The sequence below is a fragment of the Hippocampus bargibanti genome, linkage group LG17, assembly GCF_051943395.1.
Source record: "Hippocampus bargibanti isolate YZ-2025 linkage group LG17, ASM5194339v1, whole genome shotgun sequence".
Taxonomy (NCBI): Eukaryota; Metazoa; Chordata; class Actinopteri; order Syngnathiformes; family Syngnathidae; genus Hippocampus; species Hippocampus bargibanti.
The window spans coordinates 8,017,778-8,042,872 of record NC_142750.1 but is presented as its reverse complement, the minus strand read 5'-3'; the positions used below and the strand labels follow the sequence as shown (position 1 = coordinate 8,042,872).

The following is a 25,095-nucleotide window of genomic DNA, read 5'->3' as shown; positions in this document are numbered from 1 at the left end:
TGATTTAATCATCGTTTCAGTGTTCATGTCACCATTCTGTGTGGAAATTAGCTGGATGAACTCCATCACTTAAGATCCTTGGAGCCAACACATCTCATAGTCAACAATAATCAAAATGGAGACCTATTTTCTGCCATGCTTATGCTTTAAGCATCGATTATGTTTTTTTTTACGACTGTATATGTTTTGAACAGTCTTTTATTATATTTCTGTATATATTTTGTAATATATAAAGTGTAATTTATGATATATGATATATATATATATATATATATATATATATATCGATATATATTTATATATATATATATATATAGTCCCGGTTATATATATATATATATATATACTTTATATATATATATGCCCTTTGCCTGCAGGCGTATATATATAATTGTGCATGTATATGTACTGGATATGTATTTATTTTTTTTTAATCTATAATTGCACTACACAGCGTGCAAGAATTGTAATTTCCCACGGGATCGATCCATTAAAGTAGATGGTGTAACTTTATCCCACATTTTTTAAATTCGAATAACAAATGTCCCCCGCCGCCAAATAGGCACCAGGACAAAAAGGGGCCATGACCAAATTTGAGTAAGAGACTGCTGCTGACCAGGCACTGCGAGCCTCTATAAAAACAGCAGCCCTGCTCTTCTACATGCACTGATAGGCTTCCAACACAGGTGAGTGTGTGGGCGTGGGTTTCTTTTCTATGGGTTGATATACTGTATTGACAACTGAGCTGAGGTCATTTTAGATCCGTACATCCATGTTAAATAATAAGAACATAAATCTCAAATTATTTACGATCTCACTCTCAATGGTTCTCTTTTTCAATACTAATTCCTGGACTGAATGGACAAAATATTTATACATATTTTTTTGATCTTGTTTGACAGCATCGCGGGTCTCTTTTGGACACAATAACCTTGATTCGTTATTTTGAAGAGGAAAGAGGTAAAATAGCTTAATTGAAGAATAACTATATTCAAGAATATTCTTTGTGGCCAGAGGCATGACCAAACAATTGCCGTCATTTGATTATTTTTTTACAGTCTCCATTAAAGTGCCACAATGAGCACCGATGCAGAGATGCAGCAGTACGGCGCTGCGGCCATTTACCTCCGAAAGCCTGAGAAGGAAAGGATCGAGGCTCAGGCAGCTCCCTTTGATGCCAAAAGCGCCTACTTTGTGGTCGATCCGGCTGAGATGTACCTCAAGGGTAAACTCACTAAGAAGGAGGGTGGAAAAGCCACAGTTGAAATTGATGGTGGAAAGGTAAGCAACCGTTTGTCATAAAGTTTAGGAAAGCAAAGGCTACTCACCTTTGGTTTCCAAAGAACTGCTTGAGTGTTTTCAGGTTGACTTTCAATCATCTCTCCAGCCAATGAAATCGAACCCTGTTTTGTTGTTCAGACCGTAACTGTGAAAGAGGATGACATCCTCCCGAGAAACCCCCCAAAGTTCGATAAAATCGAGGACATGGCCATGATGACCCACCTCAATGAACCTTGTGTATTGTATAACCTCAAAGAGCGTTATGCATCATGGATGATTTACGTGAGTTTCTGCTTCATACTTACGTATTTTATTTTATACTCACCATGATGCATGTGCACCATTCACATCTCCTCTGGGATTTTGCAGACCTACTCTGGGTTGTTCTGCGTTGTCGTGAATCCCTACAAGTGGCTTCCGGTGTACGACGCCACATGTGTCTCGGCCTACAGGGGCAAAAAGAGGATTGAGGCGCCGCCCCACATCTTCTCCATCTCCGATAATGCCTATCAGTTCATGCTCACAGGTAAGAAAAGCCAAGAGACTTGAGGTGTTCACCACAATGCAAAGATGTTGTGGAATTGTCTCAATGATCCTCGCATTTTCAGACCGTGAGAACCAGTCTGTCCTGATTACGTGAGTATTGCTAACAATCTCTGATTGTATTTATTTATTTATTTTAGAGGTATTAAAGTCAAAATCTTAATTTACTTTGATCGAATGCAGCGGAGAATCCGGCGCAGGAAAGACTGTCAACACCAAGCGTGTCATCCAATACTTTGCAACAATTGCAGCTATTAGTTCCAAGAAGTCTGAACAACAAACAGCAGGCAAAATGCAGGTAAATGTTGTACTTTACTGGACGTATGAACAGAATCATGCCACTATTGAAATGCATCTTTTTTGCAGGGTTCTCTCGAAGACCAAATTGTTGCGGCCAACCCTTTGCTGGAGGCCTATGGTAATGCCAAAACCGTGAGGAATGATAACTCCTCTCGTTTTGTAAGTAAATAAAATCAAGCATTGCTTTGTTTCCATCCCTCAATTTTGTGTTATTGAATCAAAAAGCTCATTCTTTTGTTATTTTAGTTAAATTAATACATATATAAAAATGTGTGATTTTTAGGGTAAATTCATCAGGATCCACTTTGGCTCCACTGGAAAACTGTCCTCAGCTGATATTGAAACATGTGAGTTTAACCTTTTTGCAAGTACAAGTACAAATACACTCAAGATTAAAGTGTCATAGGACAATAATGTTCATATAAAATGTAATATTACTACACTTGGACTCATTTAATTACCACTCTTAGATCTCCTGGAGAAGTCCCGTGTCACTTTCCAGTTGTCAGCTGAGAGGAGCTACCATATCTTCTATCAGTTGATGACTGGACACAAACCAGAGCTGCTGGGTAAATTTGAATTGAGCACAAAAATACATATGGCGAAGAATATTTTAAGAAAATGACCCACTTGAATTTACCTTACTCCAACAGTACTGATTCATAATCAATGTGTATTTTTTTTAACCTTGGTAGAGGGTCTTCTGATCACCACCAACCCATACGACTACCCAATGATCAGCCAGGGTGAAATTACGGTCAAGAGCATCAACGACGTCGAGGAGTTCATTGCAACAGATGTAAGGATGCAAATCTGAATTCGACAATTGAGGTTTAGAACAGGAAAGGATGATTACAATCTATAACAAGATTGGATGATGTACATTCCAGACAGCTATCGAAATCCTGGGATTCAGCTCAGAAGAGAAACTTGGCATATACAAACTGACTGGTGCCGTGATGCATCATGGCAACATGAAGTTCAAGCAGAAGCAGCGTGAGGAGCAAGCTGAACCTGATGGCACTGAGGGTAAGTCTTGGATATGACAGCGACTGGAGTAAGGATTGAAGATAAACTCACATTTATGTCAAAGCTCATTGTTCGATGGTATCTGTACTTAGTGGCTGACAAGATTGCCTATCTTTTGGGCTTGAACTCAGCTGATATGCTGAAAGCATTGTGCTACCCTAGAGTCAAAGTTGGCAACGAGATGGTGACCAAAGGTCAGACCGTCCCACAGGTCAGAAAAATCTCATTGAAACCAAGTATTTCCACATAGAAGGAAACTTTACTTTTAAATCAATGACCACCTGAACATCTCTTCACTAGGTCAACAACGCTGTCTCAGCTTTGTGCAAATCCGTCTATGAGAAAATGTTCTTGTGGATGGTCATCCGCATCAATGAGATGTTGGACACAAAGCAGCCGAGACAGTTCTTTATAGGGGTGTTGGATATCGCTGGCTTTGAGATCTTTGATGTAAGTCTTACTCATAACATATTTGAGTTTCAAAAACATCAAATAATTGATTCAACGGGATACTTCAGTTCAACAGCTTGGAGCAACTGTGCATCAACTTCACCAATGAGAAACTGCAACAGTTTTTCAACCAACACATGTTTGTCTTGGAGCAAGAAGAATACAAGAAGGAAGGCATTGAATGGGAATTCATTGACTTTGGCATGGACTTGGCTGCTTGCATTGAGCTTATTGAGAAGGTGAGACACACACTGTATATTAGACAACATATGTCTTGATTTGGAAGTATCTATGAATCCTGAACTGCTTTTTATCTCTTCAGCCAATGGGCATCTTCTCCATCCTTGAAGAGGAGTGCATGTTCCCCAAGGCCTCAGATACAACCTTCAAGAACAAGCTGCACGATCAGCATCTTGGCAAAACCAAAGCCTTTGAGAAGCCAAAGCCGGCAAAGGGCAAGGCCGAGGCCCACTTCTCGTTGGTTCACTATGCCGGAACAGTGGACTACAATATCAATGGCTGGTTGGATAAGAACAAGGACCCACTGAATGACTCTGTTGTCCAACTGTACCAGAAGGCAGCAAACAAACTGCTGGCTATGTTATATGCGGCTCATGCTTCAGCTGCAGGTAACAGAAGAAGATTTGTTTAAGAGATGGACCTTTTCTACCCACATTTCTTTTGGTACACAGATGCTGGCGCAAAGAAAGGTGGTGGAAAGAAGAAGGGTGGTTCCTTCCAGACGGTGTCTGCTCTTTTTAGAGTATGAAATAGTCATTTAAAATAAGTCAAACATTAGACATGTTGAAAATTGACTGACTGGGAATCGTTTTGCTGATCCACAGGAGAACTTGGCCAAGCTGATGACCAACTTGAGGAGCACTCATCCCCACTTTGTGCGTTGCCTGATTCCCAACGAATCGAAAACACCAGGTTAGACGTCTCAAGTTATTTTCCTTAACTGCAGTCAGTGAAAACGTCTTTTGCTTTCAGGTCTGATGGAGAACTTCTTGGTCATCCACCAGCTGAGGTGCAACGGTGTGCTGGAAGGCATCAGAATCTGCAGGAAGGGTTTCCCCAGCAGAATCCTCTACGGTGATTTCAAGCAAAGGTAGCTGTAATTTTGTCACAATGTCTTGACTTATAAACCATTTTGGGGACAGTGGTTAAGACCAGCTCACCATGTTATGAGGTTACAGGGTACATAAAAAGGTTAAATTGAAGAACACAAATTCAATAACTGAATAACATGTGCTGTACTGAATCATCCAGCTTTGCTTTTTGCAGGTACAAAGTACTGAATGCCAGTGTCATACCGGATGGGCAGTTCATTGACAACAAGAAGGCTTCGGAGAAACTGCTGAGCTCCATTGACGTGGATCACACTCAATATAGATTTGGACATACAAAGGTGCATTCATTGGGCCCACAATTTAGATGGCATTCATGTATTCTGAAGGATACATATATGGTAATGACTCATTTACTTCAATAGGTGTTCTTCAAAGCCGGTCTGCTGGGAACACTGGAGGAGATGCGAGATGAGAAACTGGCTGCACTGGTGACCATGACTCAGGCTCTCTGCAGAGGATATGTTATGAGGAAAGAGTTTGTTAAGATGATGGAGAGGAGGTATGTCAAATCTATGTACTTAGCAGAAGACATACTGCAATCAAATACACGAGTAACTTTTGTTTATCCGCCCCCAGAGAATCAATCTTCAGCATCCAGTACAACCTTCGTTCCTTTATGAACGTGAAGAACTGGCCATGGCTAAAACTGTATTTCAAGATCAAGCCACTCCTGAAGAGTGCTGAGACTGAGAAAGAGCTTCAGCAGATGAAGGAGAACTACGAAAAAATGCAAACAGACCTGGCTACTGCTCTGACCAAAAAGAAGGAGCTGGAAGAGAAAATGGTTTCCCTGCTGCAGGAGAAGAATGACCTGCAACTGCAAGTAGCAGCGGTAAACACAAAGTTTCTTACAACGCTACAATTCGCAAAGGCTGGCTCTAAAAGCAGTCTCAAACTGAGCTAACTACGTGGATCAATGCATAATGTAGATTTATTCAGACAAACAAGTGTCTGATAATGGTTTTTTTGATTGATATTTAGGAAAGTGAGAACCTCTCTGATGCTGAGGAAAGATGTGAGGGACTCATTAAGAGCAAGATCCTGCTTGAGGCCAAGCTCAAAGAGACGGCCGAGAGACTGGAAGATGAAGAGGAAATCAATGCTGAGCTGACGGCCAAGAAAAGGAAGCTAGAAGATGAATGCTCAGAGCTGAAGAAAGATATTGATGACTTGGAACTTACTTTGGCTAAAGTGGAGAAGGAGAAACATGCCACTGAAAACAAGGTGGACCGGATTTTGAACTCAACTTAAACTCTATCTTGATTCTTGTGAGCAAAAAAATGGCAACGATATATCATATGCATATTTTAGGTGAAAAACCTGACGGAGGAGATGGCGTCTCAAGATGATTCTATTGCTAAGTTAACAAAGGAGAAGAAAGCCCTTCAGGAGGCCCACCAGCAAACACTGGACGATCTCCAGGCAGAGGAAGACAAAGTCAACACTCTGACAAAAGCCAAGACTAAGCTGGAACAGCAAGTGGATGAGGTCAAACCAGCATTTTCGTGAATTTCAGGAGTATCGTTCATAGATCATGTCTCATTTACATAAAACAAACTGTCATAACAGCTTGAAGGCTCACTGGAAAAAGAGAAGAAACTCCGTATGGATCTTGAAAGAGCCAAGAGGAAGCTTGAGGGTGATCTGAAACTGGCTCAGGAATCCATAATGGACCTGGAGAATAGTAAACAACAATCAGAAGAAAAACTCAAGAAGTAAGAACCAGGAACAAATAGTAAATTTAAGATATTTTTGCTGCAACCTGCCGCAAACACAAATACAATTGACCACATATTTTTTTCCTTCCCACTCAAAGGAAGGACTTTGAGACCAGTCAGCTGCTCAGCAAGATTGAGGACGAACAAAGTCTTGGTATTCAACTCCAGAAGAAGATTAAAGAGCTCCAGGTAAATCGGGGCTCTTATTCAAGTTGATATGAAGATCTCATTGTATTTCAGGTAATGTTCTTAAATCTCAATCCGATCATCAAACATAGGCTCGTATTGAGGAGCTGGAGGAAGAGATTGAGGCTGAGAGGGCTGCCCGGGCCAAAGTGGAGAAGCAGAGAGCCGACCTGTCCAGAGAACTGGAGGAGATCAGCGAGAGGCTGGAGGAAGCCGGCGGAGCAACGGCCGCGCAGATAGAAATGAACAAGAAGCGTGAGGCCGAGTTCCAAAAGCTTCGCCGTGATCTGGAAGAGTCCACCCTACAGCACGAAGCCACAGCTGCCGCTCTCCGCAAGAAGCAGGCCGACAGCGTTGCAGAGCTGGGCGAGCAGATTGACAACCTCCAGCGTGTCAAGCAGAAGCTGGAAAAGGAAAAGAGCGAGTACAAGATGGAGATTGATGACATCTCGAGCAACATGGAGGCTGTTGCTAAATCCAAGGTTAAGAATCATTTCTGAGAGGAAATGATTTGGATCCCAATGATCACGTACTAAAATTGGACCATTCGTTTCACTTAATGACAGAGCAACTTGGAAAAAATCTGCAGAACAGTTGAAGACCAGTATGGAGAGCTCAAAAGCAAATATGATGAGAATGTCCGCCAGTTGAATGATGTCGGTGTACAGAGGGCAAGACTCCAAACTGAAAACGGTAAGGCAGATGTGGTAAAACTAATGAAATGTGTAATTTTCAAATAACGATCCAAATTTGTCATTCAGGTGAGTTTGCTCGTCAGCTTGAGGAAAAGGATGCCCTGGTTTCTCAGTTGACCAGGGGCAAGCAGGCTTTTACTCAACAAATGGACGAGCTCAAGAGGATGAACGAGGAAGAAGTAAAGGTATGAAATCAACTGAGTTCCTTTGACTCACAAGATGTCATTCTCCTCTTGCACAAAACATTAATTTTTGGGGGGGTTTTAAAAGGCCAAGAATGCCCTTGCCCATGCTGTCCAATCCGCCCGCCATGACTGCGATCTGCTCAGAGAGCAGTTTGAGGAGGAGCAGGAGGCCAAAGCTGAGCTGCAGAGAGGAATGTCCAAGGCCAACAGTGAGGTGGCACAGTGGAGATCAAAATATGAGACTGATGCTATCCAGCGTACCGAAGAGCTGGAGGAGGCCAAGTAAATATTTTAGGATACTTCTTAAGTGGGTTCAATTGTGCCCACATGCACGACAACTCAAAACATGATTGGCCATTCCAGGAAGAAGCTTGCCCAGCGTCTCCAAGAGGCAGAGGAGTCCATTGAAGCTGTGAATGCCAAGTGTGCTTCTTTGGAGAAGACAAAGCAAAGGCTTCAGGGTGAGGTGGAGGACCTCATGATCGACATAGAGAGAGCTAATGCCCTGGCTGCTAACCTTGACAAGAAGCAAAGGAACTTTGATAAGGTGAGCTAGTAACTGAACTCAATGATGTACTATATTCAGGTACTTTATTGTATTTTATTGCTAAACATCTACAACATTCCAGGTCCTGGCAGAATGGAAGCAGAAGTTTGAGGAAGGCCAGGCGGAGCTGGAAGGATCCCAGAAGGAGTCCCGTTCTCTCGGAACTGAGCTATTCAAGATGAAGAACTCATATGAGGAGGCTCTCGACCAGCTGGAGACCTTAAAGAGGGAGAACAAGAACCTGCAGCGTGAGTGACTCACTGAATTTAACAGAAAATATGGAAACAAAATTAATTTTCCTGCGGTCCACACAAGTGGTATTGTTACAAATAATAACTTATCAACACAATCAGAACAGTAGCGTACTTTGATAAGAGTAAGATGGGTCAAGTACAGTCTATATACAATCAAGGTAGATCTTTCAAAACTGTCTAAAATTCAATTGCCATTGTCTTAATAATATGATTTCATATTTTGTGTTTATTCTTTCACAGAGGAGATCTCTGACCTAACTGAACAGATAGGTGAGAGTGGAAAGAGCATCCACGAGCTGGAAAAGGCCAAGAAAACTGTGGAGAGTGAAAAGTCTGAAATACAGACAGCTCTGGAAGAAGCAGAGGTACAGCAAAACAATATTTTATCTTACAAATGTCTGAATTTATTACTTAATTAGTTAAGATCTCACGTGGTTAACCAACTTTTGCCACAGGGCACACTGGAGCATGGAGAAGCCAAGATTCTTCGTGTCCAGCTGGAGCTGAACCAGATCAAGGGTGACGTTGACAGGAAGCTGGCCGAGAAGGACGAGGAGATGGAGCAAATCAAGAGGAACAGCCAGAGAGTGATTGATGCCATGCAGAGCAGTCTTGATGCAGAGGTCAGGAGTAGGAATGACGTGCTGAGAATCAAGAAGAAGATGGAGGGAGATCTAAATGAGATGGAGATTCAACTGAGCCATGCCAACAGGCAGGCTGCTGAAGCCCAGAAACAACTGAGGAATGTCCAAGGACAACTCAAGGTAAGCTTCTCGTTTCTGCTCCAGAAATGCTAACGAATATACAACTCATTATTTGTTTTTTGTCAGGATGCTCAATTGCACCTTGACGAGGCTATTCGAGGCCAAGAAGACATGAAGGAGCAAGTAGCCATGGTAGAGCGCAGGAACGGCCTGATGCTGGCTGAAATTGAGGAGCTCAGAGTCGCTTTGGAGCAGACTGAAAGAGGACGCAAAGTGGCCGAGCAGGAGCTGGTTGATGCCAGCGAGCGTGTCGGACTGCTACATTCACAGGTTCATGCTTAGTCATTCAAACCAAAATCAATTTCTTAAACAGGGGATACAAACCAAATTAAACACCTTGCCCTTAACATGCAGAACACCAGCCTTATCAACACCAAGAAAAAGCTGGAGACAGACTTGGTCCAGGTTCAAAGTGAAGTTGACGATGCCGTTCAGGAAGCACGGAATGCTGAGGAGAAGGCGAAAAAGGCAATCACAGATGTGAGTCGAAACACGCACAATTTCCTGACATCACAGACAACTCAATCAAGATTTTCAAACATCGATTATAATACCTTTGACCCCAGGCTGCCATGATGGCCGAGGAACTGAAGAAAGAGCAGGACACCAACGCTCACCTGGAAAGGATGAAAAAGAACCTGGAGGTCACTCTCAAGGACCTTCAGCACCGTCTGGATGAGGCTGAGAACCTCGCCATGAAGGGTGGCAAGAAGCAGCTCCAGAAACTGGAGTTGAGAGTATGTCATAGTAGAAACGACTGTAAATATTTATTTCTGAGTATCACACAGTGTATAGCTAAGATATTTTTTGTGGATTTCCACTTTAGGTACGTGAGCTTGAATCCGAAGTTGATGCAGAGCAGAGACGCGGAGCTGACGCTGTCAAAGGCATCCGCAAATATGAGAGGAGAGTGAAGGAGTTGACCTACCAGGTGGGTTCTATTCACTGAAATATGTGTTCTTCTTTTAAAGTTTGCAAATCCGTATTTCAATATATACATATATTTCTCTACATAGACTGAGGAGGACAAGAAGAATATGACCAGACTTCAGGATCTGGTGGACAAATTGCAGCTCAAAGTCAAGTCTTACAAGAGGCAGTATGAGGAGGCTGTGAGTACTTAAATAGTATATGTATTTTTCATATTGGCTAAAATTATTATTTTTTATTTATACAAAGTTTGTTCTAACTCAAAATTTTCCACAGGAGGAGCAGGCCAACACTCACATGTCCAGGCTCAGAAAGGTCCAGCATGAGCTGGAGGAAGCTCAGGAGCGAGCAGACATCGCAGAGTCCCAGGTCAACAAGTTGAGGGCCAAGAGCCGTGATGTTGGAAAGGTAGAGGTTACCGTACCTTCATTTGTACGACTAAAGATGGGTATTGGCAATATGATGGGGTAGTAGTTCAACTGAATAATTAATTTTGTTCTTGTGTGTGTGTGTGTTTTTTTTCCCTAGTCTGACGTCACACAATAAGGGCCTCCCTCCCTTTTGGACAACATTCAACAGAGCTCATATAATATGAAGTAGCTGTTGTAATGACTTCCTCAATAAACTATCTTCTATTCTATTCATCAATCTCAAGTTCTTGTTAAATGAAATAGCAACTTTTAAAGTCACACTGGAAACATTTTAGCACATTTGATTTGAGAATTGGTCGAAATAAAAAGCAAAAGTGGTGAGCAATAAACCAGTAAAATAATTGCAGCAGGAAATGAGATTGCGCAAATCCTGGCCTTACACCACTTCATTTCGATTTTAAAAGTAAAACTGTACAACGTAAAGTCAAAGGAAAATTACAATGTACACGGCAAAGTTAAAGCCCCCACGTGAATATTTTCTGACAGACTCAGCTAACACTTGTAATACACTCAAAGTGACAGGAACCCAATGCCGTTTATTTTTGTCACACTAATTGGGGTTGCCTGAGTGAGAACCTGAAAAACTAAACTAAACTAAAACAGATCAGGTGTAAGCCTGACTACGACAGCCCCCCATAAACTCGGCTAGTCTTTGCAAGTCTCTCTGAACCTTTGCTGACTATACCAGTCATGCAATCTGTTGCGAACGTGAAACTTGTAAATTTATCCTACAGCTATGACTCGCGCAGTCACCTGAACACTTCATATTGCACCTTGTTAGAATCAACTTTCACCTCCGGACGCAAAAAGACAAGTAAATGAAGCGACGACCCAGTTGAGTAAACAAACAGCTGTTACTGATTCACGACTTCGTTTGTATCAATTTCATACTGAAGCAATATACGTTGACAGAAATTAAAATTTGAACAACATAGAATTTACTGTCTATCAAAACTGTATTCAATGTGTACTTGATGGCAACAAGTAAGGCTATGGAAAACGCCTTTCTTTTTCGGAAAGCTGCCACATCTCAAAATGCACACTCAAAATAAATTACACATGCTACAATAAAGTGACGTTTATACAGCTACACTTTTACCGTGCCTTTGTTAAGTGTATAGATGAGTCCCGAGAATTATTTAATGTACAGTATTGGATTACTGTATTTCGTAAACAGGATTACAAAAAGAAAACGGTCTACTATTACCGTCTAGTGGATGAATAAATTGAAGTGATTACAGTACATTTTATTAATTCAACTCTTTCCTGAAAATTAACACTGGCGATAAAGTAATAATATGACATGCACGTCATACATTCGTCAATATTTGCCTAAGATTTTTATGTTTTTAATCTAAGATTGTACACTGTAAACCCAGCGTGCCACATCCAAAAATGTCTTGGTGTCAGTGGAAACATTTTCAAATGATTTTTAAAATTGCCTTTCAGCCTATCAAAGGATGAACCTCGCGTTTGTGTTGTGCATTGCCACAACCCAAGCGAGAGTGTCTAAATGGCCTCTCAAAACGGTCAAAAACATCTTCAAGGATGAGTAAAACACCATAGCATCATTATTTCTCAATATAACTCCTCAACTGCTTGTTTCTCAACATTACTAAAGATTCCATGCTGCTGACAAGTTAACTCTCACAGTACGTACATCATTTTAGCACTGCTGTGTAAATGATACGTACTTGTGGAATGAAAATAAGCCTATTATAAGCTCTGGACCATTGCAGAAATGTTAAGTACGTTCCCTCTCTGGCACCACTTGTTTGCCTTGCAAGCTTAAACTTGCCCTTTGGTGACAGTTTCAATTAACAGGAATCCCTTAACCAGATACCAGGATCATTTCTTGACATCCTTGGTCCGACCATACTTGAAACACAAATGCTTTTGTATCACTTTATAAGTCACAAGTGAACACATGGGTTCCGTCAAATAGTGCAGTTTGCTTGAAAATACTTGCTGTTCTTTTGTTCATTGCTGCGACATAGTTAGACGTAAAAGCTGGCTTTATTTGGCTCATTAGACAAGCCCATTAAGACACAAAAAATATTCTTGATAATGACAAATATAATATTTATCATCCCAAAAGTCTAATTCTAAACTTTATTTGTTTTCATGTGGAATTAGTCTTGAGTTTTGCTTACTCGGACGCCTCTAATAGACTGAAAGAACATTCTAAAGTCCATTCGGCCTTTTAAAAAGCACTATCCCAAATAAAGAAGTGAAAGTCTGAAGCTGAAGGATGTCTGAAGAGAGTTCTTTTAAATTGTGCCAGGCTCCTCCTCTCCAAACATTTTGGAGGTGTTTTATTTCAGTTCAAGGGCTTGATGTCGTGGGGGGGGGGGAGTCAACCGGAAAGGAGGGATACATAAAAAGGGTCTACAGACACAAGGACGTGCTAAGGGGAGATATATTTTTACATAAATGATCAGATGTGCTAAGGGGAGATATATTTCAATATAAATGATCATACGATCACGTTATATGAAATTATTATGACGCTGTTGCAAGTTTTAAAGTCCCGCTCAAGAATCAAACTCCACACTACATACCTGAAAATCTGACAATATTTTTATCCTACTTTAGGTCCATGATGACACACACTATATTTAACTTGACAAAATTCAAGAGGTTCGTGTTCAATAGTAACGCCACCGCGATTGCCGGTCTGATCTGGGGTGCAACATGTTATCACTGCTCAGAACAATGGGACCACGTCTTTGCCGCTGAAGTCATGGTGACCCAAGACGCAGTCACGCGCTACATTAATAAGCCACAACTTTATTGGAGATGACCGACAAGCCGCAAGGTGTCAAACAACTGGCCGCATACATCTCGCCGCCAGAGAACTGCCAATTATTTACGACACCACCTGCAAACCGTTGCTTTTTCCGAAAATAGAAACAAACGCAAAACCAGTGCACCAGGTACGGACATCCAATGACCGTTTGTGAACTTTGACTCGACTGGAGTGGATTTCAGAACCCATTCTATTCAGGACATCTGGGAAAGGTTTTGACCTTGTTTGAAATACAACCTGTGTCCAGCACGTTTTAAACACTTTGCTTTGTTTAAAGGACAACCGACACCATTTTTTTGTTTCCTAACATACATCAGAAAAACGTTTTCTAGCATCTAAAATACTCAAAACACGCAGGCTGATATTTTTTGTCAAATGCAAAACAGCAATAAAAATGAGTTAAAGTGTCCCAAAACAACTTCAAAATGACCCCGAAAATGGCGAGTTTCAGAAGGTCCCGCCAGGACCACTTGCCTTGCTCTAGAATCAAAACAATGGCTTCAGATTCGGAGAAGATGCTTTTCTGTTACTCATTCAATTATGAATATGATTCAAATAGTTCTGAAGAGGAACGCATAAATGTTTGCAATCGATTAAAGAAGTAATTCCATATCAATTCGAGCCGTTAGGACTGCAATGTAGCGTCCCAGAAAATGCACAAGATGGCGCCCGAGCTCCGTTGGAAATGGGCTGATTTGTCTGCTGCGAATTTGTGTCAACTAGTATCCAATCAAGGTTTTTCCAACTGCATTCTTAGAAATTTACATTGATCTTGCCTTGCGCTTTTATTGATCATGGCATTTTGTTTATTGCACAGGACTAATTTGGAGTCTTATCTGAGTCTCGATGACATCTGTTCATCCACCGCATTCCAAGAGGAGATGTAATCCCTCCTCATGTTTTCCGGCATGGCGCTCAGCCGAACTTTTCTGCAACTGTATACCAATGACATTTGCGTGCTTCCCCAAAACCGAGCCAGCGCCCGCTACGGTGCGCCATATCAAGATGATCACGTATCGCTGATAATTGAGTCGGAAACAATATTTACGCATCGTAGATCCCAAGCAACCTCAAATATGCGGGGGTGAAATCCAATATTGTCATTTTTATTTATTATTTTTTTCTTTTGGGAAAAAGGACAACATAGTGTGGATTATTTTTTCAAGTGGATCAATACTATTAGTGTGATAAATATGTGTAAACATAATAAAAACAATTGGATTCTCACTATATCACATTTCTAGTGTCTTGCTTTGAATGGAGTCATTTTTCAATTTTATGAGTGGGTATTATTATTATTTTATATTTTTACCTTTACCTTTTACCAAGGGGGCCGCGGGGCAGGGATGGTGTAAATGGCAACCATAAAACTAGGCACAAGGCAACACAATCGCATTCAATGTCAATGTCACAGGATTAGCGACAACATGACAAGAATACATGACCAAATCGAGCAGGACACACCTACCAAGGAGACTGGTGTCCTCTATAAAAGACAGTGTCGAGGACTTTGATAATAACTGGTAGGCTTCCGACACAGGTTAGTAAATACATGCCATCAATCTTTTTGTTTTGTTTGTTTTTTAACTGTCACATTTTTGAAAAAATATGTAAACCTTGACCCTTCTTCCTAGGATCATAAGACCGAATCCGATTTTCATCTTCTGTTTGGGACTGTAAGAGGTAATTAAAATCTAATTTAATACATTTGCTAAGTAATTCACAAAGTGAGTGAACATACTGATGGAGATTTAAGGAAAAAAAGGACAGAAATGTAAAAGAGAACATGTCTGAACCGTACCTTGTTGCAGTCTCCATTAAAGTGCCACCATGAGCACCGACGCGGAGATGGAGCAGTATGGCGTGGCGGCCATTTATCTTCGCAAGCCAGAGAAGGAAAGGATTGAGGCTCAGAATGCCTCCTTTGATGCCAAAACCGCCTACTTTGTCACCGATGCTGATGAAATGTACCTGAGGGGCAAACTGATCAAAAGAGAGGGGGGCAAAGCCACTGTTGAGACATTAATTTCTAAAAAGGTAAGTGCAAATGAGGCTCTGACAGGGGGTGACGACACTGGACAGTTTATCATCTTATCAGGTTACAGGTTATCATGATTAATGTGCAAAAAGATTAAACCTTCACTCACAAAATAGATGAGAATTATCATAGTGTGACATAATGCAGACGATTGCAGTAACCCAATATCACATGAATTCAATTTTGAGTCAACATACTCAATTGGATGTGTTAGTAAACCCATTTTGGAATAAAAGTGATTTGCCCTGCAGACAGTCACCGTCAAAGAAGATGACATCCATCCAATGAACCCTCCCAAGTTCGATAAAATTGAGGACATGGCCATGATGACCCACCTCAACGAGCCTGCTGTGTTGTATAACCTCAAAGAGCGTTTTGCATCCTGGATGATCTATGTGAGTCCAGTTTGAACCAAAGTCATGGATTTGTCACAAATAGGGAACGTTATGAGAGCAATCCAATCTTTTTCCAGACCTACTCCGGCCTATTCTGCGTCGTGGTGAACCCCTACAAGTGGCTTCCCGTGTACGACCAGACGGTGGTTGTGGCCTACAGAGGCAAGAAGAGGATTGAGGCCCCGCCCCATATCTTCTCCATCTCTGATAACGCCTATCAGTTCATGCTCACAGGTAATATCACAATAAACTTATACAAAATAAAAAAATGGCTAACTAGCTAACCAGATAGCCAATTAGCTAACTAGCTAAATAACCAAATAACGAGCTAGATAGCTAGTTGACTATCTAGCTAACGAGTTAGATAACTAGATTGCTAGCTAACTAACTAAATAGATAAATAAATAAATAACTAACAAAATAAATAAAATACATTTTTGATCTAATTTCAATCAATGTGACTTATTGTTTTGACTTTCAATCCCAGATCGTGAGAACCAGTCTGTCCTTATTACGTGAGTATAAACTCATCTTTACAAAAAAAAAAACAATAACATTTCATGACCCACTAAAGACAAATTATCAATGTTATTCTCATTGTCCCAAAGTGGAGAATCCGGCGCTGGGAAGACTGTCAACACCAAGCGTGTCATCCAGTACTTTGCAACAATTGCAGTTGCTGGAGGGAAAAAAGCTGAGTCATCTGGGAAGATTCAGGTAAAAAAAATGAAAATTACATTCAACAACAAAACTCCTAAAATGAAGAACACATGCTCTTGTCTTGGTGGAATCTAATTCATCAGCTGGCTAAAAATGTGTTGACAGCATTGTTCTGCCATTATAGGGTTCTCTGGAAGATCAAATCATTGCGGCTAACCCCCTATTGGAGGCCTACGGTAATGCCAAGACTGTGAGGAATGACAACTCCTCTCGTTTCGTAAGTCGCTTGACATCAACTCCTGTAAATTTACTGTGAACAAGCTGACATGCGGCTGCTCATCCATTCAGGGTAAATTCATCAGGATCCATTTTGGCTCGACTGGCAAGCTGGCGTCAGCTGATATTGAAACTTGTGAGGTTTTTTTTTGTTACCGGATGAACAACACAAAAGCAAAATTGGGTCCATGTTAATTCTCGTCTGTCTTCACAAATCTTAGATCTACTGGAGAAGTCCCGTGTCACCTTCCAGTTGTCTGCTGAGAGGAGCTATCATATCTTCTACCAGCTGATGACCGGACACAAGCCAGAACTGCTCGGTATTCCACATACGTATATTACATAAAATGTCCCCAAAACATCTGTAACATTGAAAAACTGACTCATGTGTTCCTTCAACTTCATTCCAGAGGCTCTTCTGATCACCACCAACCCATACGACTACCCAATGATCAGCCAGGGTGAAATCACCGTCAAGAGCATCAATGACATTGAGGAGTTCATCGCAACAGATGTGAGTCAGATACGGTCATTCGCATAATTGCCACTCAAAATAGCTTCAAAAAAATATTGGTGTGAAGATAATGTCGATATCTTCTGTATAAATGCAGACCGCTATTGACATCCTGGGCTTCACTGGCGAGGAAAAGATTAGCATCTTCAAGCTGACTGGTGCCGTGATCCATCATGGGAACATGAAATTCAAGCAGAAGCAGCGTGAGGAGCAGGCGGAACCTGATGGCACTGAGGGTAACCACACAAATCCTATGATGTCTCCATCCAGACACACAAAAAAAGGTGAAACTTGTGTGTGTGTGGTCTCCAGAGGCCGATAAAATCGCTTACCTCATGGGTCTGAACTCGGCTGACATGCTGAAAGCTCTGTGCTACCCTCGAGTCAAAGTTGGGAATGAATTTGTGACCAAAGGTCAGACCGTCCCACAGGTAAACAACCTTATACCAACTACTATTACTATTGCTGTTTGTTTTAATTTTCTATAAGATTTTAAATGACACTCAACTTTTCTAGGTCAACAACTCTGTGTCGGCTTTGTGCAAATCCGTCTATGAGAAAATGTTCTTGTGGATGGTCATCCGCATCAATGAAATGTTGGACACAAAGCAGCCGAGACAGTTCTTCATCGGGGTGTTGGATATCGCTGGCTTTGAGATCTTTGATGTAAGTCACGTGACAACAATTCTGGCAATTTCCTGGACATACACTTGAATTAATCATGATGTACTGTATGGCGTCATCCTGTAGTATAACAGCTTGGAGCAATTGTGCATCAACTTCACCAATGAGAAACTGCAACAGTTTTTCAACCACCACATGTTTGTCCTGGAGCAAGAAGAATACAAGAAAGAGGGTATCGATTGGGACTTTATTGATTTTGGTATGGACTTGGCAGCTTGCATTGAGCTTATTGAGAAGGTGAGAAAAATGCGCTTGTTGCTGTCTGAGAAAATGATGATTAATCACAGAGCTCCCTGACCTACACTATTTCTACAATAGCCAATGGGCATCTTCTCCATCCTTGAAGAGGAGTGCATGTTCCCCAAGGCTACAGACTCTTCTTTCAAGAACAAGTTGTACGATCAGCATCTTGGCAAGACCAAAGCCTTTGAGAAGCCAAAGCCGGCAAAGGGCAAAGCTGAGGCCCATTTCTCATTGGTCCACTATGCTGGTACAGTGGACTACAATATCGGCGGCTGGTTGGACAAGAACAAGGACCCACTGAATGACTCCGTAGTCCAGCTATACCAGAAGTCCTCAAACAAACTGCTGGGCATGTTATATGCCACCCATGCTTCGGCTGAAGGTACGAATCTAGTACCGTAAGGATTGGAAATGTTTGGGTTTGCATACAATTGCATATCATTTGTAAAACAGAGGCCGGCGGTGGTGGTGGCAAGAAAGGAGGTGGAAAGAAGAAGGGTGGCTCCTTTCAGACTGTCTCAGCTTTGTTCAGGGTAAGGTCTTCAATCATATTGGTGAATATTTTATAGGGGTTAATGGACACCAATACCAATACCAACACCAACAATAAAAAATAAGTTATGAGAGATAGGAACAGGTACATAGTTGAGTAGCTGTTCAATGTATTGGGTACTAGTGCTAGCTACAATGTTGATATTTCACCTCTTAGGAGAACTTGGGCAAGTTGATGACCAACTTAAGGAGTACTCATCCTCACTTTGTGCGCTGCCTGATTCCCAATGAAACCAAGACCCCAGGTTTAATGTCGTTCTACTTCGGGCTTTTTACTCTCAACACACATTTGAGTCTGCAATGAAATATTTTGAACAATTTTCAGGTCTGATGGAGAACTTCTTGGTCATCCACCAGCTGAGATGCAACGGTGTGCTGGAAGGCATCAGAATCTGCAGGAAGGGTTTCCCCAGCAGAATCCTCTATGGTGATTTTAAGCAAAGGTCACTGCAAAAATCAATAAAAGTTGTTTTTATAAGGACGTATGATTCTAAATAAATGTCTGCATTTCTCTTGCAGATACAAAGTATTGAATGCCAGTGTCATCCCCGAGGGGCAGTTCATTGACAACAAGAAGGCTGCGGAGAAACTGCTGGGCTCCATTGACGTGGATCACACACAGTATAGATTTGGACACACTAAGGTGTGACACCAAAAACTACAGTACATGTGGCTGGGGGTAGCTTGTATGTTGATTGGTAATTTACAACTATTTATTTATGCGGCACAGGTGTTCTTCAAAGCCGGTCTGCTGGGTACCCTGGAGGAGATGCGAGATGAGAAACTGGCTGCATTGGTGACCATGACTCAGGCTCTCTGCAGAGGATACCTCATGAGGAAAGAGTTTGTGAAGATGATGGAGAGGAGGTATGTCAAAGCTATGTATTTAGTGGTACCCGCAGAAGGCATACGGCAGTAAAATACACATGTACTTTTTTTCCATCCCAGAGAAGCTATCTTCACCATCCAGTACAACGTGCGCTCATTCATGAATGTGAAAAACTGGCCTTGGATGCATCTGTACTTCAAGATCAAGCCTCTGCTCAAGAGTGCTGAGACTGAGAAAGAGCTGGCGCAGATGAAGGAGAATTATGGCAAAATGCAAGCTGATCTGGCGACTGCTCTGGCCAAAAAGAAAGAACTGGAGGAAAAAATGGTTTCTCTTTTACAAGAGAAGAATGACCTGCAACTGCAAGTGGCAGCTGTGAGTCATCTCTGAGCCACATTACCAGATAACTCCAAGCTGAGACATCACTTCTTGACTGACAAAACCGATTTAGTTCAAACTAACAAGATTAATTTTCAACAACAGGAAAGTGAGAACCTCTCTGATGCTGAGGAAAGATGTGAGGGACTCATTAAGAGCAAGATCCAGCTTGAGGCCAAGCTCAAAGAGACAACCGAGAGACTGGAAGATGAAGAGGAAATCAACGCTGAGCTGACGGCCAAGAAAAGGAAGCTGGAAGACGAATGCTCAGAGCTGAAGAAAGATATTGATGACCTGGAACTCACTTTGGCTAAAGTGGAGAAGGAGAAACATGCCACTGAAAACAAGGTGGATCTCATTTAGACTTGGACTAAATGTTGCTTCTCATGACCAAAAACAAATTGCAATGATACATAATATGGATATTTTAGGTGAAAAACCTGACGGAGGAGATGGCATCTCAAGATGAGTCTATTGCCAAGTTAACAAAGGAGAAAAAAGCCCTTCAGGAGGCCCACCAGCAAACACTGGACGATCTTCAGGCAGAGGAAGACAAAGTCAACACTCTGACCAAGGCCAAGACTAAGCTGGAACAGCAAGTGGATGACGTAAGAACACCATTTTGATGACTTTCAGAACTCAGGTGAAATCAGGCAGAATATATTTCAAAGATCATGACTACAAACCTGTCATGTAACAGCTTGAGGGCTCGCTGGAGCAAGAGAAGAAGCTCCGTATGGACCTCGAGAGGGCCAAGAGGAAGCTTGAAGGTGATCTGAAATTGGCTCAGGAATCCATAATGGACCTGGAGAATGATAAACAACAATCTGAAGAGAAAATCAAAAAGTAAGAGAGAATATATATAAATATACAGAATGTGGATGTATAAATCTCCTCCTTGCTGCAAACACAAAATACAACGGAGGATGTCTTTTTCTTTCCCACTCAAAGGAAAGATTTTGAGACCAGCCAGCTTCTCAGCAAGATTGAGGATGAACAGTCTCTTGGTGCTCAGCTCCAGAAGAAGATTAAAGAGCTCCAGGTAAATTGGATTATTTATTCAAGTTGACATGAAGATCTCATTGTGTTTCAGGCAATGCCCTTGAATGCCAATCTGATCCTCAAACTTAGGCTCGTATTGAGGAATTGGAAGAAGAGATTGAGGCTGAGAGGGCTGCCCGGGCCAAGGTGGAGAAGCAGAGGGCCGACCTCTCCAGGGAACTGGAGGAGATCAGCGAGAGGCTGGAGGAAGCTGGCGGAGCAACGGCCGCGCAGATTGAAATGAACAAGAAGCGTGAGGCTGAGTTCCAGAAGCTGCGTCGTGATCTGGAAGAGTCCACCCTCCAGCACGAGGCCACAGCTGCCGCTCTCCGCAAGAAACAAGCTGACAGCGTCGCAGAGCTGGGCGAGCAGATCGACAACCTACAGCGTGTCAAGCAGAAGTTGGAGAAGGAGAAGAGCGAGTACAAGATGGAGATCGATGACCTCTCGAGCAACATGGAGGCTGTTGCTAAAGCAAAGGTTCGTATCATCCTTTGTGAAAACTCCATTGTACTCTGGACATCACTGAAAACTAATACAAAACATGACCTTGTCATTGTAAGATGATTTGAAATGAATTTGTCTTTGCAGGGTAACTTGGAGAAAATGTGCAGAACTCTTGAAGACCAGTTAAGTGAAATAAAGTCCAAAAATGATGAGAATGTACGGCAGCTGAATGACTTGAGCGCTCAGAAGGCAAGACTGCAAACAGAGAACGGTGAGTCAGCCAACATTTCCCACACACAAAGTGGTCGTCACAGAATTCACACATCTATCGTTACTCAGGAGAGTTTGCTCGTCAACTTGAAGAGAAAGAAGCCCTCATTTCCCAGCTGACCAGGGGCAAGCAGGCTTACACTCAACAGATTGAAGAGCTTAAGAGACACATTGAGGAGGAAGTAAAGGTAGAAAACTTAATATTTAGAACTGCCCTTCCCAGGTCTTCTTTCCAGTATTCATCTGCCGTTCCTGCTCTCCTTGTTTTGAATTTACAGGCCAAGAATGCCCTTGCCCATGCTGTCCAGTCCGCCCGCCATGACTGCGATCTGCTCAGAGAGCAGTTTGAGGAGGAGCAGGAGGCCAAAGCTGAGCTGCAGAGAGGAATGTCCAAGGCCAACAGTGAAGTGGCACAGTGGAGATCAAAATATGAGACCGATGCTATCCAGCGTACTGAGGAACTGGAGGAGGCCAAGTAAAGCATTTGGACACTCCTTCAGTGGGTTCAATTGTCTCCACATGAATTACAACCCCAAAAAATTTTGGCCATTCCAGGAAGAAGCTTGCCCAGCGTCTCCAGGAGGCCGAGGAGTCCATTGAAGCTGTGAACTCCAAGTGTGCCTCTTTAGAAAAGACCAAGCAGAGGCTCCAAGGTGAGGTGGAGGACCTCATGATTGATGTGGAGAGAGCTAATTCGCTCGCTGCTAACCTGGATAAGAAGCAGAGGAACTTTGATAAGGTGAATATCTCGACCGGAAGCCTTCATCAATGACAAATGGGTCCTGTTTTTAATTTGTCTATGTAATTCCAGGTCCTGGCAGAATGGAAGCAGAAATATGAGGAGGGGCAGGCGGAGTTGGAAGGATCCCAGAAGGAGGCCCGTTCTCTCAGCACTGAACTCTTCAAGATGAAGAACTCGTATGAAGAGGCTCTGGATCAGCTGGAGACCTTGAAGAGGGAGAACAAGAACCTGCAGCGTGCGTCAATTTCCAGTCAACATCAAGGAGAAATGACCATTTGGGTCATTTAGAAAAACATGATTTATAATCACATTAGTAATCAAAATGTTTTTGATCTGCAGAGGAGATCTCAGATCTAACTGAACAGATTGGGGAGACCGGAAAATCCATCCATGAGCTGGAAAAAGCTAAAAAGACGGTTGAAAGTGAAAAGGCTGAAATTCAGACCGCTCTTGAAGAGGCAGAGGTATCCCAATGTTCTAATAACCATGATACTCTGCGCTAAATTTAAATTTGTGCTGCTGGCATGACAAAACAATGCCTTTCTATACTCAACATTACTGAGGTCACGTTTCTTGCGCACAGGGCACACTGGAGCACGAAGAGTCCAAGATTCTTCGTGTCCAACTAGAACTCAACCAGATCAAGGGTGAGGTTGACAGAAAGCTGGCTGAGAAGGACGAGGAGATGGAGCAGATCAAGAGGAATAGCCAGAGAGTGATTGACTCCATGCAGAGTACTCTTGACGCTGAGATCAGGAGCAGGAATGACGCCCTGAGAGTTAAGAAGAAGATGGAGGGAGATCTAAATGAGATGGAGATTCAGCTGAGCCACGCCAACAGGCAGGCTGCTGAAGCCCAGAAACAACTGAGGAATGTCCAGGGACAGCTCAAGGTGAGCTTCTTGTCTCTGCTCCAGAAATAATAACAAACATAGAACTGATGATTTGTTTTTCATCAGGATGCCCAATTGCACCTTGACGATGCTGTCAGAGGCCAGGAAGACATGAAGGAGCAAGTAGCCATGGTCGAGCGCAGGAACGGCCTGATGCTGGCTGAAATTGAGGAGCTCAGAGCCGCTTTGGAGCAGACCGAAAGAGGACGCAAAGTGGCCGAGCAGGAGCTGGTTGATGCTAGCGAGCGTGTCGGACTGCTACATTCACAGGTGTGGTTTCCGTTCACTCATATGGAGAAGACTGCCGCAATCAAATATCTCAAAATACCTTTTTTTTTTTAAATTTAGAACACCAGTCTACTGAACACCAAGAAGAAGTTGGAGTCTGACCTTGTCCAGATCCAAAGTGAAGTAGACGATGCCGTTCAGGAATCAAGAAATGCTGAGGAGAAGGCCAAAAAGGCAATCACTGATGTGAGTCTACTCACAATCCCAGAGACGATCTCATGATTCATAAGAAATCACAAATAACTTTTGTAACATCTAAACACCTAAGGCTGCCATGATGTCTGAGGAGCTGAAGAAGGAGCAGGACACCAGCGCTCACCTGGAAAGGATGAAAAAGAACCTGGAGGTCACTGTCAAGGACCTTCAGCACCGCTTGGATGAGGCTGAGAATCTCGCCATGAAGGGTGGCAAGAAGCAGCTCCAGAAACTTGAGTCGAGGGTATGAACCACATGCACATGGGCCATTCAAGAGAATTCATCTAATTTTATTGTTTAGTCGAGTCATGTTCATTCCTTCAGTCCTTAGTCACAAAATATTTCCCAAGGGATTCACAGGTCCATAGATAACCAGAGGAGAAGCAGCGGTAAAACAGGGCAAAATATAGATATCATTGGGTGAGGCAGAGACAAGTGATTAGTTGCTTATGTACCACTAAATCCGCAAGTTAGGAAGACGCTAAGCTGTGTCACATTTTCTATCAAAGCAACAAAACCTGAAAATCAATATTTCTACTATGTTCAAGAAATCTATTTGTGTACATTTTTTTTAGGTCCGTGAACTGGAAACTGAAGTCGAGGCAGAACAGCGACGCGGAGCTGATGCTGTTAAAGGCGTCCGCAAATATGAGAGGAGAGTAAAGGAGCTGACCTACCAGGTGTGTGCCACTTCACCACGTTCAAGGCTTTCTATTTTGCACCAGCAGTCACAATGTCACACATTTTCCTGTACAGACTGAAGAGGACAAGAAGAATGGGACAAGGCTTCAGGATCTGGTGGATAAACTGCAACTGAAAGTCAAGGCTTACAAAAGACAAGCCGAGGAGGCTGTAAGTCCACTACATTAAAATGTGACCAAAAAAAATTCACATTGATTCACAAAAAAGAAAACATCTTCAATTTTCTTTTGCAGGAGGAGCAGGCCAACACTCACATGTCCAGGCTGAGGAAGGTCCAGCATGAGCTTGAAGAGGCTCAAGAGCGGGCGGACATTGCAGAGTCGCAGGTCAACAAGCTGAGGGCCAAGAGCCGTGATGCTGGAAAGGTAACACATTGATTTTAAGCATCAAATGTACAATCTCTCAAGGACGGTTCATCATTTTTGACATTATTCTTTTTCAGGGAAGTGACTCTACTGAATAAAAAAACAACAGTGATATAATTGTGGAGGGTTCATACAATATGGACCCCGGTGTTACTAAATTCAATGAATGTAATAAATGATTTGGAAAACAAAGTTTTGACCTTTTGTAAATCAAAAGTGGTTTCATACTACACATTTTAATCGTCTTACTGAAGGATCACATTCAAAAATGTATACATGAAAAATGCATTTTATTTATGTATACACTAATACAACACATTAAAACAATA

At 42.2% G+C, this 25,095-nt stretch overlaps 2 protein-coding genes and 1 long non-coding RNA gene across 4 annotated transcripts; 2 read left to right on the top strand and 1 right to left on the bottom strand.

Moving 5' to 3' along the window:
• Positions 1-496: 496 nt before the first annotated feature.
• On the top strand, positions 497-10,655 carry LOC148885514 (myosin heavy chain, fast skeletal muscle-like). Its single transcript, XM_089019016.1, has 41 exons — positions 497-686; positions 903-960; positions 1,059-1,281; positions 1,420-1,563; positions 1,651-1,807; positions 1,890-1,917; positions 2,008-2,122; positions 2,191-2,283; positions 2,408-2,471; positions 2,595-2,693; positions 2,820-2,923; positions 3,015-3,153; positions 3,246-3,364; positions 3,454-3,603; positions 3,672-3,842; positions 3,926-4,232; positions 4,296-4,366; positions 4,449-4,536; positions 4,597-4,714; positions 4,891-5,014; positions 5,099-5,235; positions 5,313-5,568; positions 5,718-5,960; positions 6,048-6,224; positions 6,306-6,451; positions 6,553-6,643; positions 6,733-7,122; positions 7,207-7,333; positions 7,402-7,520; positions 7,606-7,802; positions 7,884-8,067; positions 8,150-8,315; positions 8,562-8,686; positions 8,777-9,085; positions 9,152-9,355; positions 9,440-9,565; positions 9,652-9,822; positions 9,912-10,016; positions 10,102-10,197; positions 10,292-10,423; positions 10,544-10,655. The coding sequence occupies exons 3-41, from the start codon at positions 1,078-1,080 to the stop codon at positions 10,559-10,561; spliced, it is 5,814 nt and encodes a 1,937-aa protein (XP_088875142.1). The 5' UTR covers positions 497-686; positions 903-960; positions 1,059-1,077; the 3' UTR covers positions 10,562-10,655.
• Positions 1,593-15,189, bottom strand: LOC148885513 (uncharacterized). Of its 2 annotated transcripts, XR_016118095.1 has the most exons (7): positions 15,057-15,189; positions 9,640-9,702; positions 9,410-9,533; positions 5,091-5,184; positions 2,586-2,669; positions 1,993-2,093; positions 1,618-1,727 (listed from the first exon to the last, which is right to left on the bottom strand). It is a non-coding gene; the product is annotated as an uncharacterized LOC148885513 (long non-coding RNA). The 2 variants fall into 2 exon arrangements; XR_016118094.1 differs by lacking the exon at positions 1,993-2,093 and having other exon boundaries at positions 1,593-1,727.
• Positions 15,086-24,958, top strand: LOC148885512 (myosin heavy chain, fast skeletal muscle). The gene is made up of 39 exons (XM_089019015.1): positions 15,086-15,292; positions 15,545-15,688; positions 15,766-15,922; positions 16,176-16,203; positions 16,297-16,405; positions 16,533-16,625; positions 16,697-16,760; positions 16,846-16,944; positions 17,035-17,138; positions 17,236-17,374; positions 17,451-17,569; positions 17,655-17,804; positions 17,889-18,059; positions 18,141-18,447; positions 18,519-18,598; positions 18,775-18,862; positions 18,943-19,060; positions 19,137-19,260; positions 19,348-19,484; positions 19,566-19,821; positions 19,930-20,172; positions 20,256-20,432; positions 20,525-20,670; positions 20,776-20,866; positions 20,956-21,345; positions 21,457-21,583; positions 21,652-21,770; positions 21,861-22,057; positions 22,138-22,321; positions 22,394-22,559; positions 22,664-22,788; positions 22,908-23,216; positions 23,283-23,486; positions 23,565-23,690; positions 23,773-23,943; positions 24,275-24,379; positions 24,456-24,551; positions 24,635-24,766; positions 24,844-24,958. Exons 1-39 carry the CDS (start codon positions 15,086-15,088, stop codon positions 24,862-24,864), a joined length of 5,823 nt encoding a protein of 1,940 aa, XP_088875141.1. The 3' UTR covers positions 24,865-24,958.
• Positions 24,959-25,095: the final 137 nt, after the last annotated feature.

Coding starts and splice junctions, on each gene's coding strand:
- LOC148885514 (XM_089019016.1), top strand. CDS start 1,078: ATGAGCACCGATGCAGAGATGCAGCAGTACGGCGCTGCGGCCATTTAC. Junction 1,282..1,419: donor TTGAAATTGATGGTGGAAAG/GTAAGCAACCGT, acceptor TTTGTTGTTCAG/ACCGTAACTGTGAAAGAGGA. Junction 6,225..6,305: donor TGGAACAGCAAGTGGATGAG/GTCAAACCAGCA, acceptor CTGTCATAACAG/CTTGAAGGCTCACTGGAAAA.
- LOC148885512 (XM_089019015.1), top strand. CDS start 15,086: ATGAGCACCGACGCGGAGATGGAGCAGTATGGCGTGGCGGCCATTTAT. Junction 15,293..15,544: donor AGACATTAATTTCTAAAAAG/GTAAGTGCAAAT, acceptor TTTGCCCTGCAG/ACAGTCACCGTCAAAGAAGA. Junction 21,584..21,651: donor AAGACTGCAAACAGAGAACG/GTGAGTCAGCCA, acceptor ATCGTTACTCAG/GAGAGTTTGCTCGTCAACTT.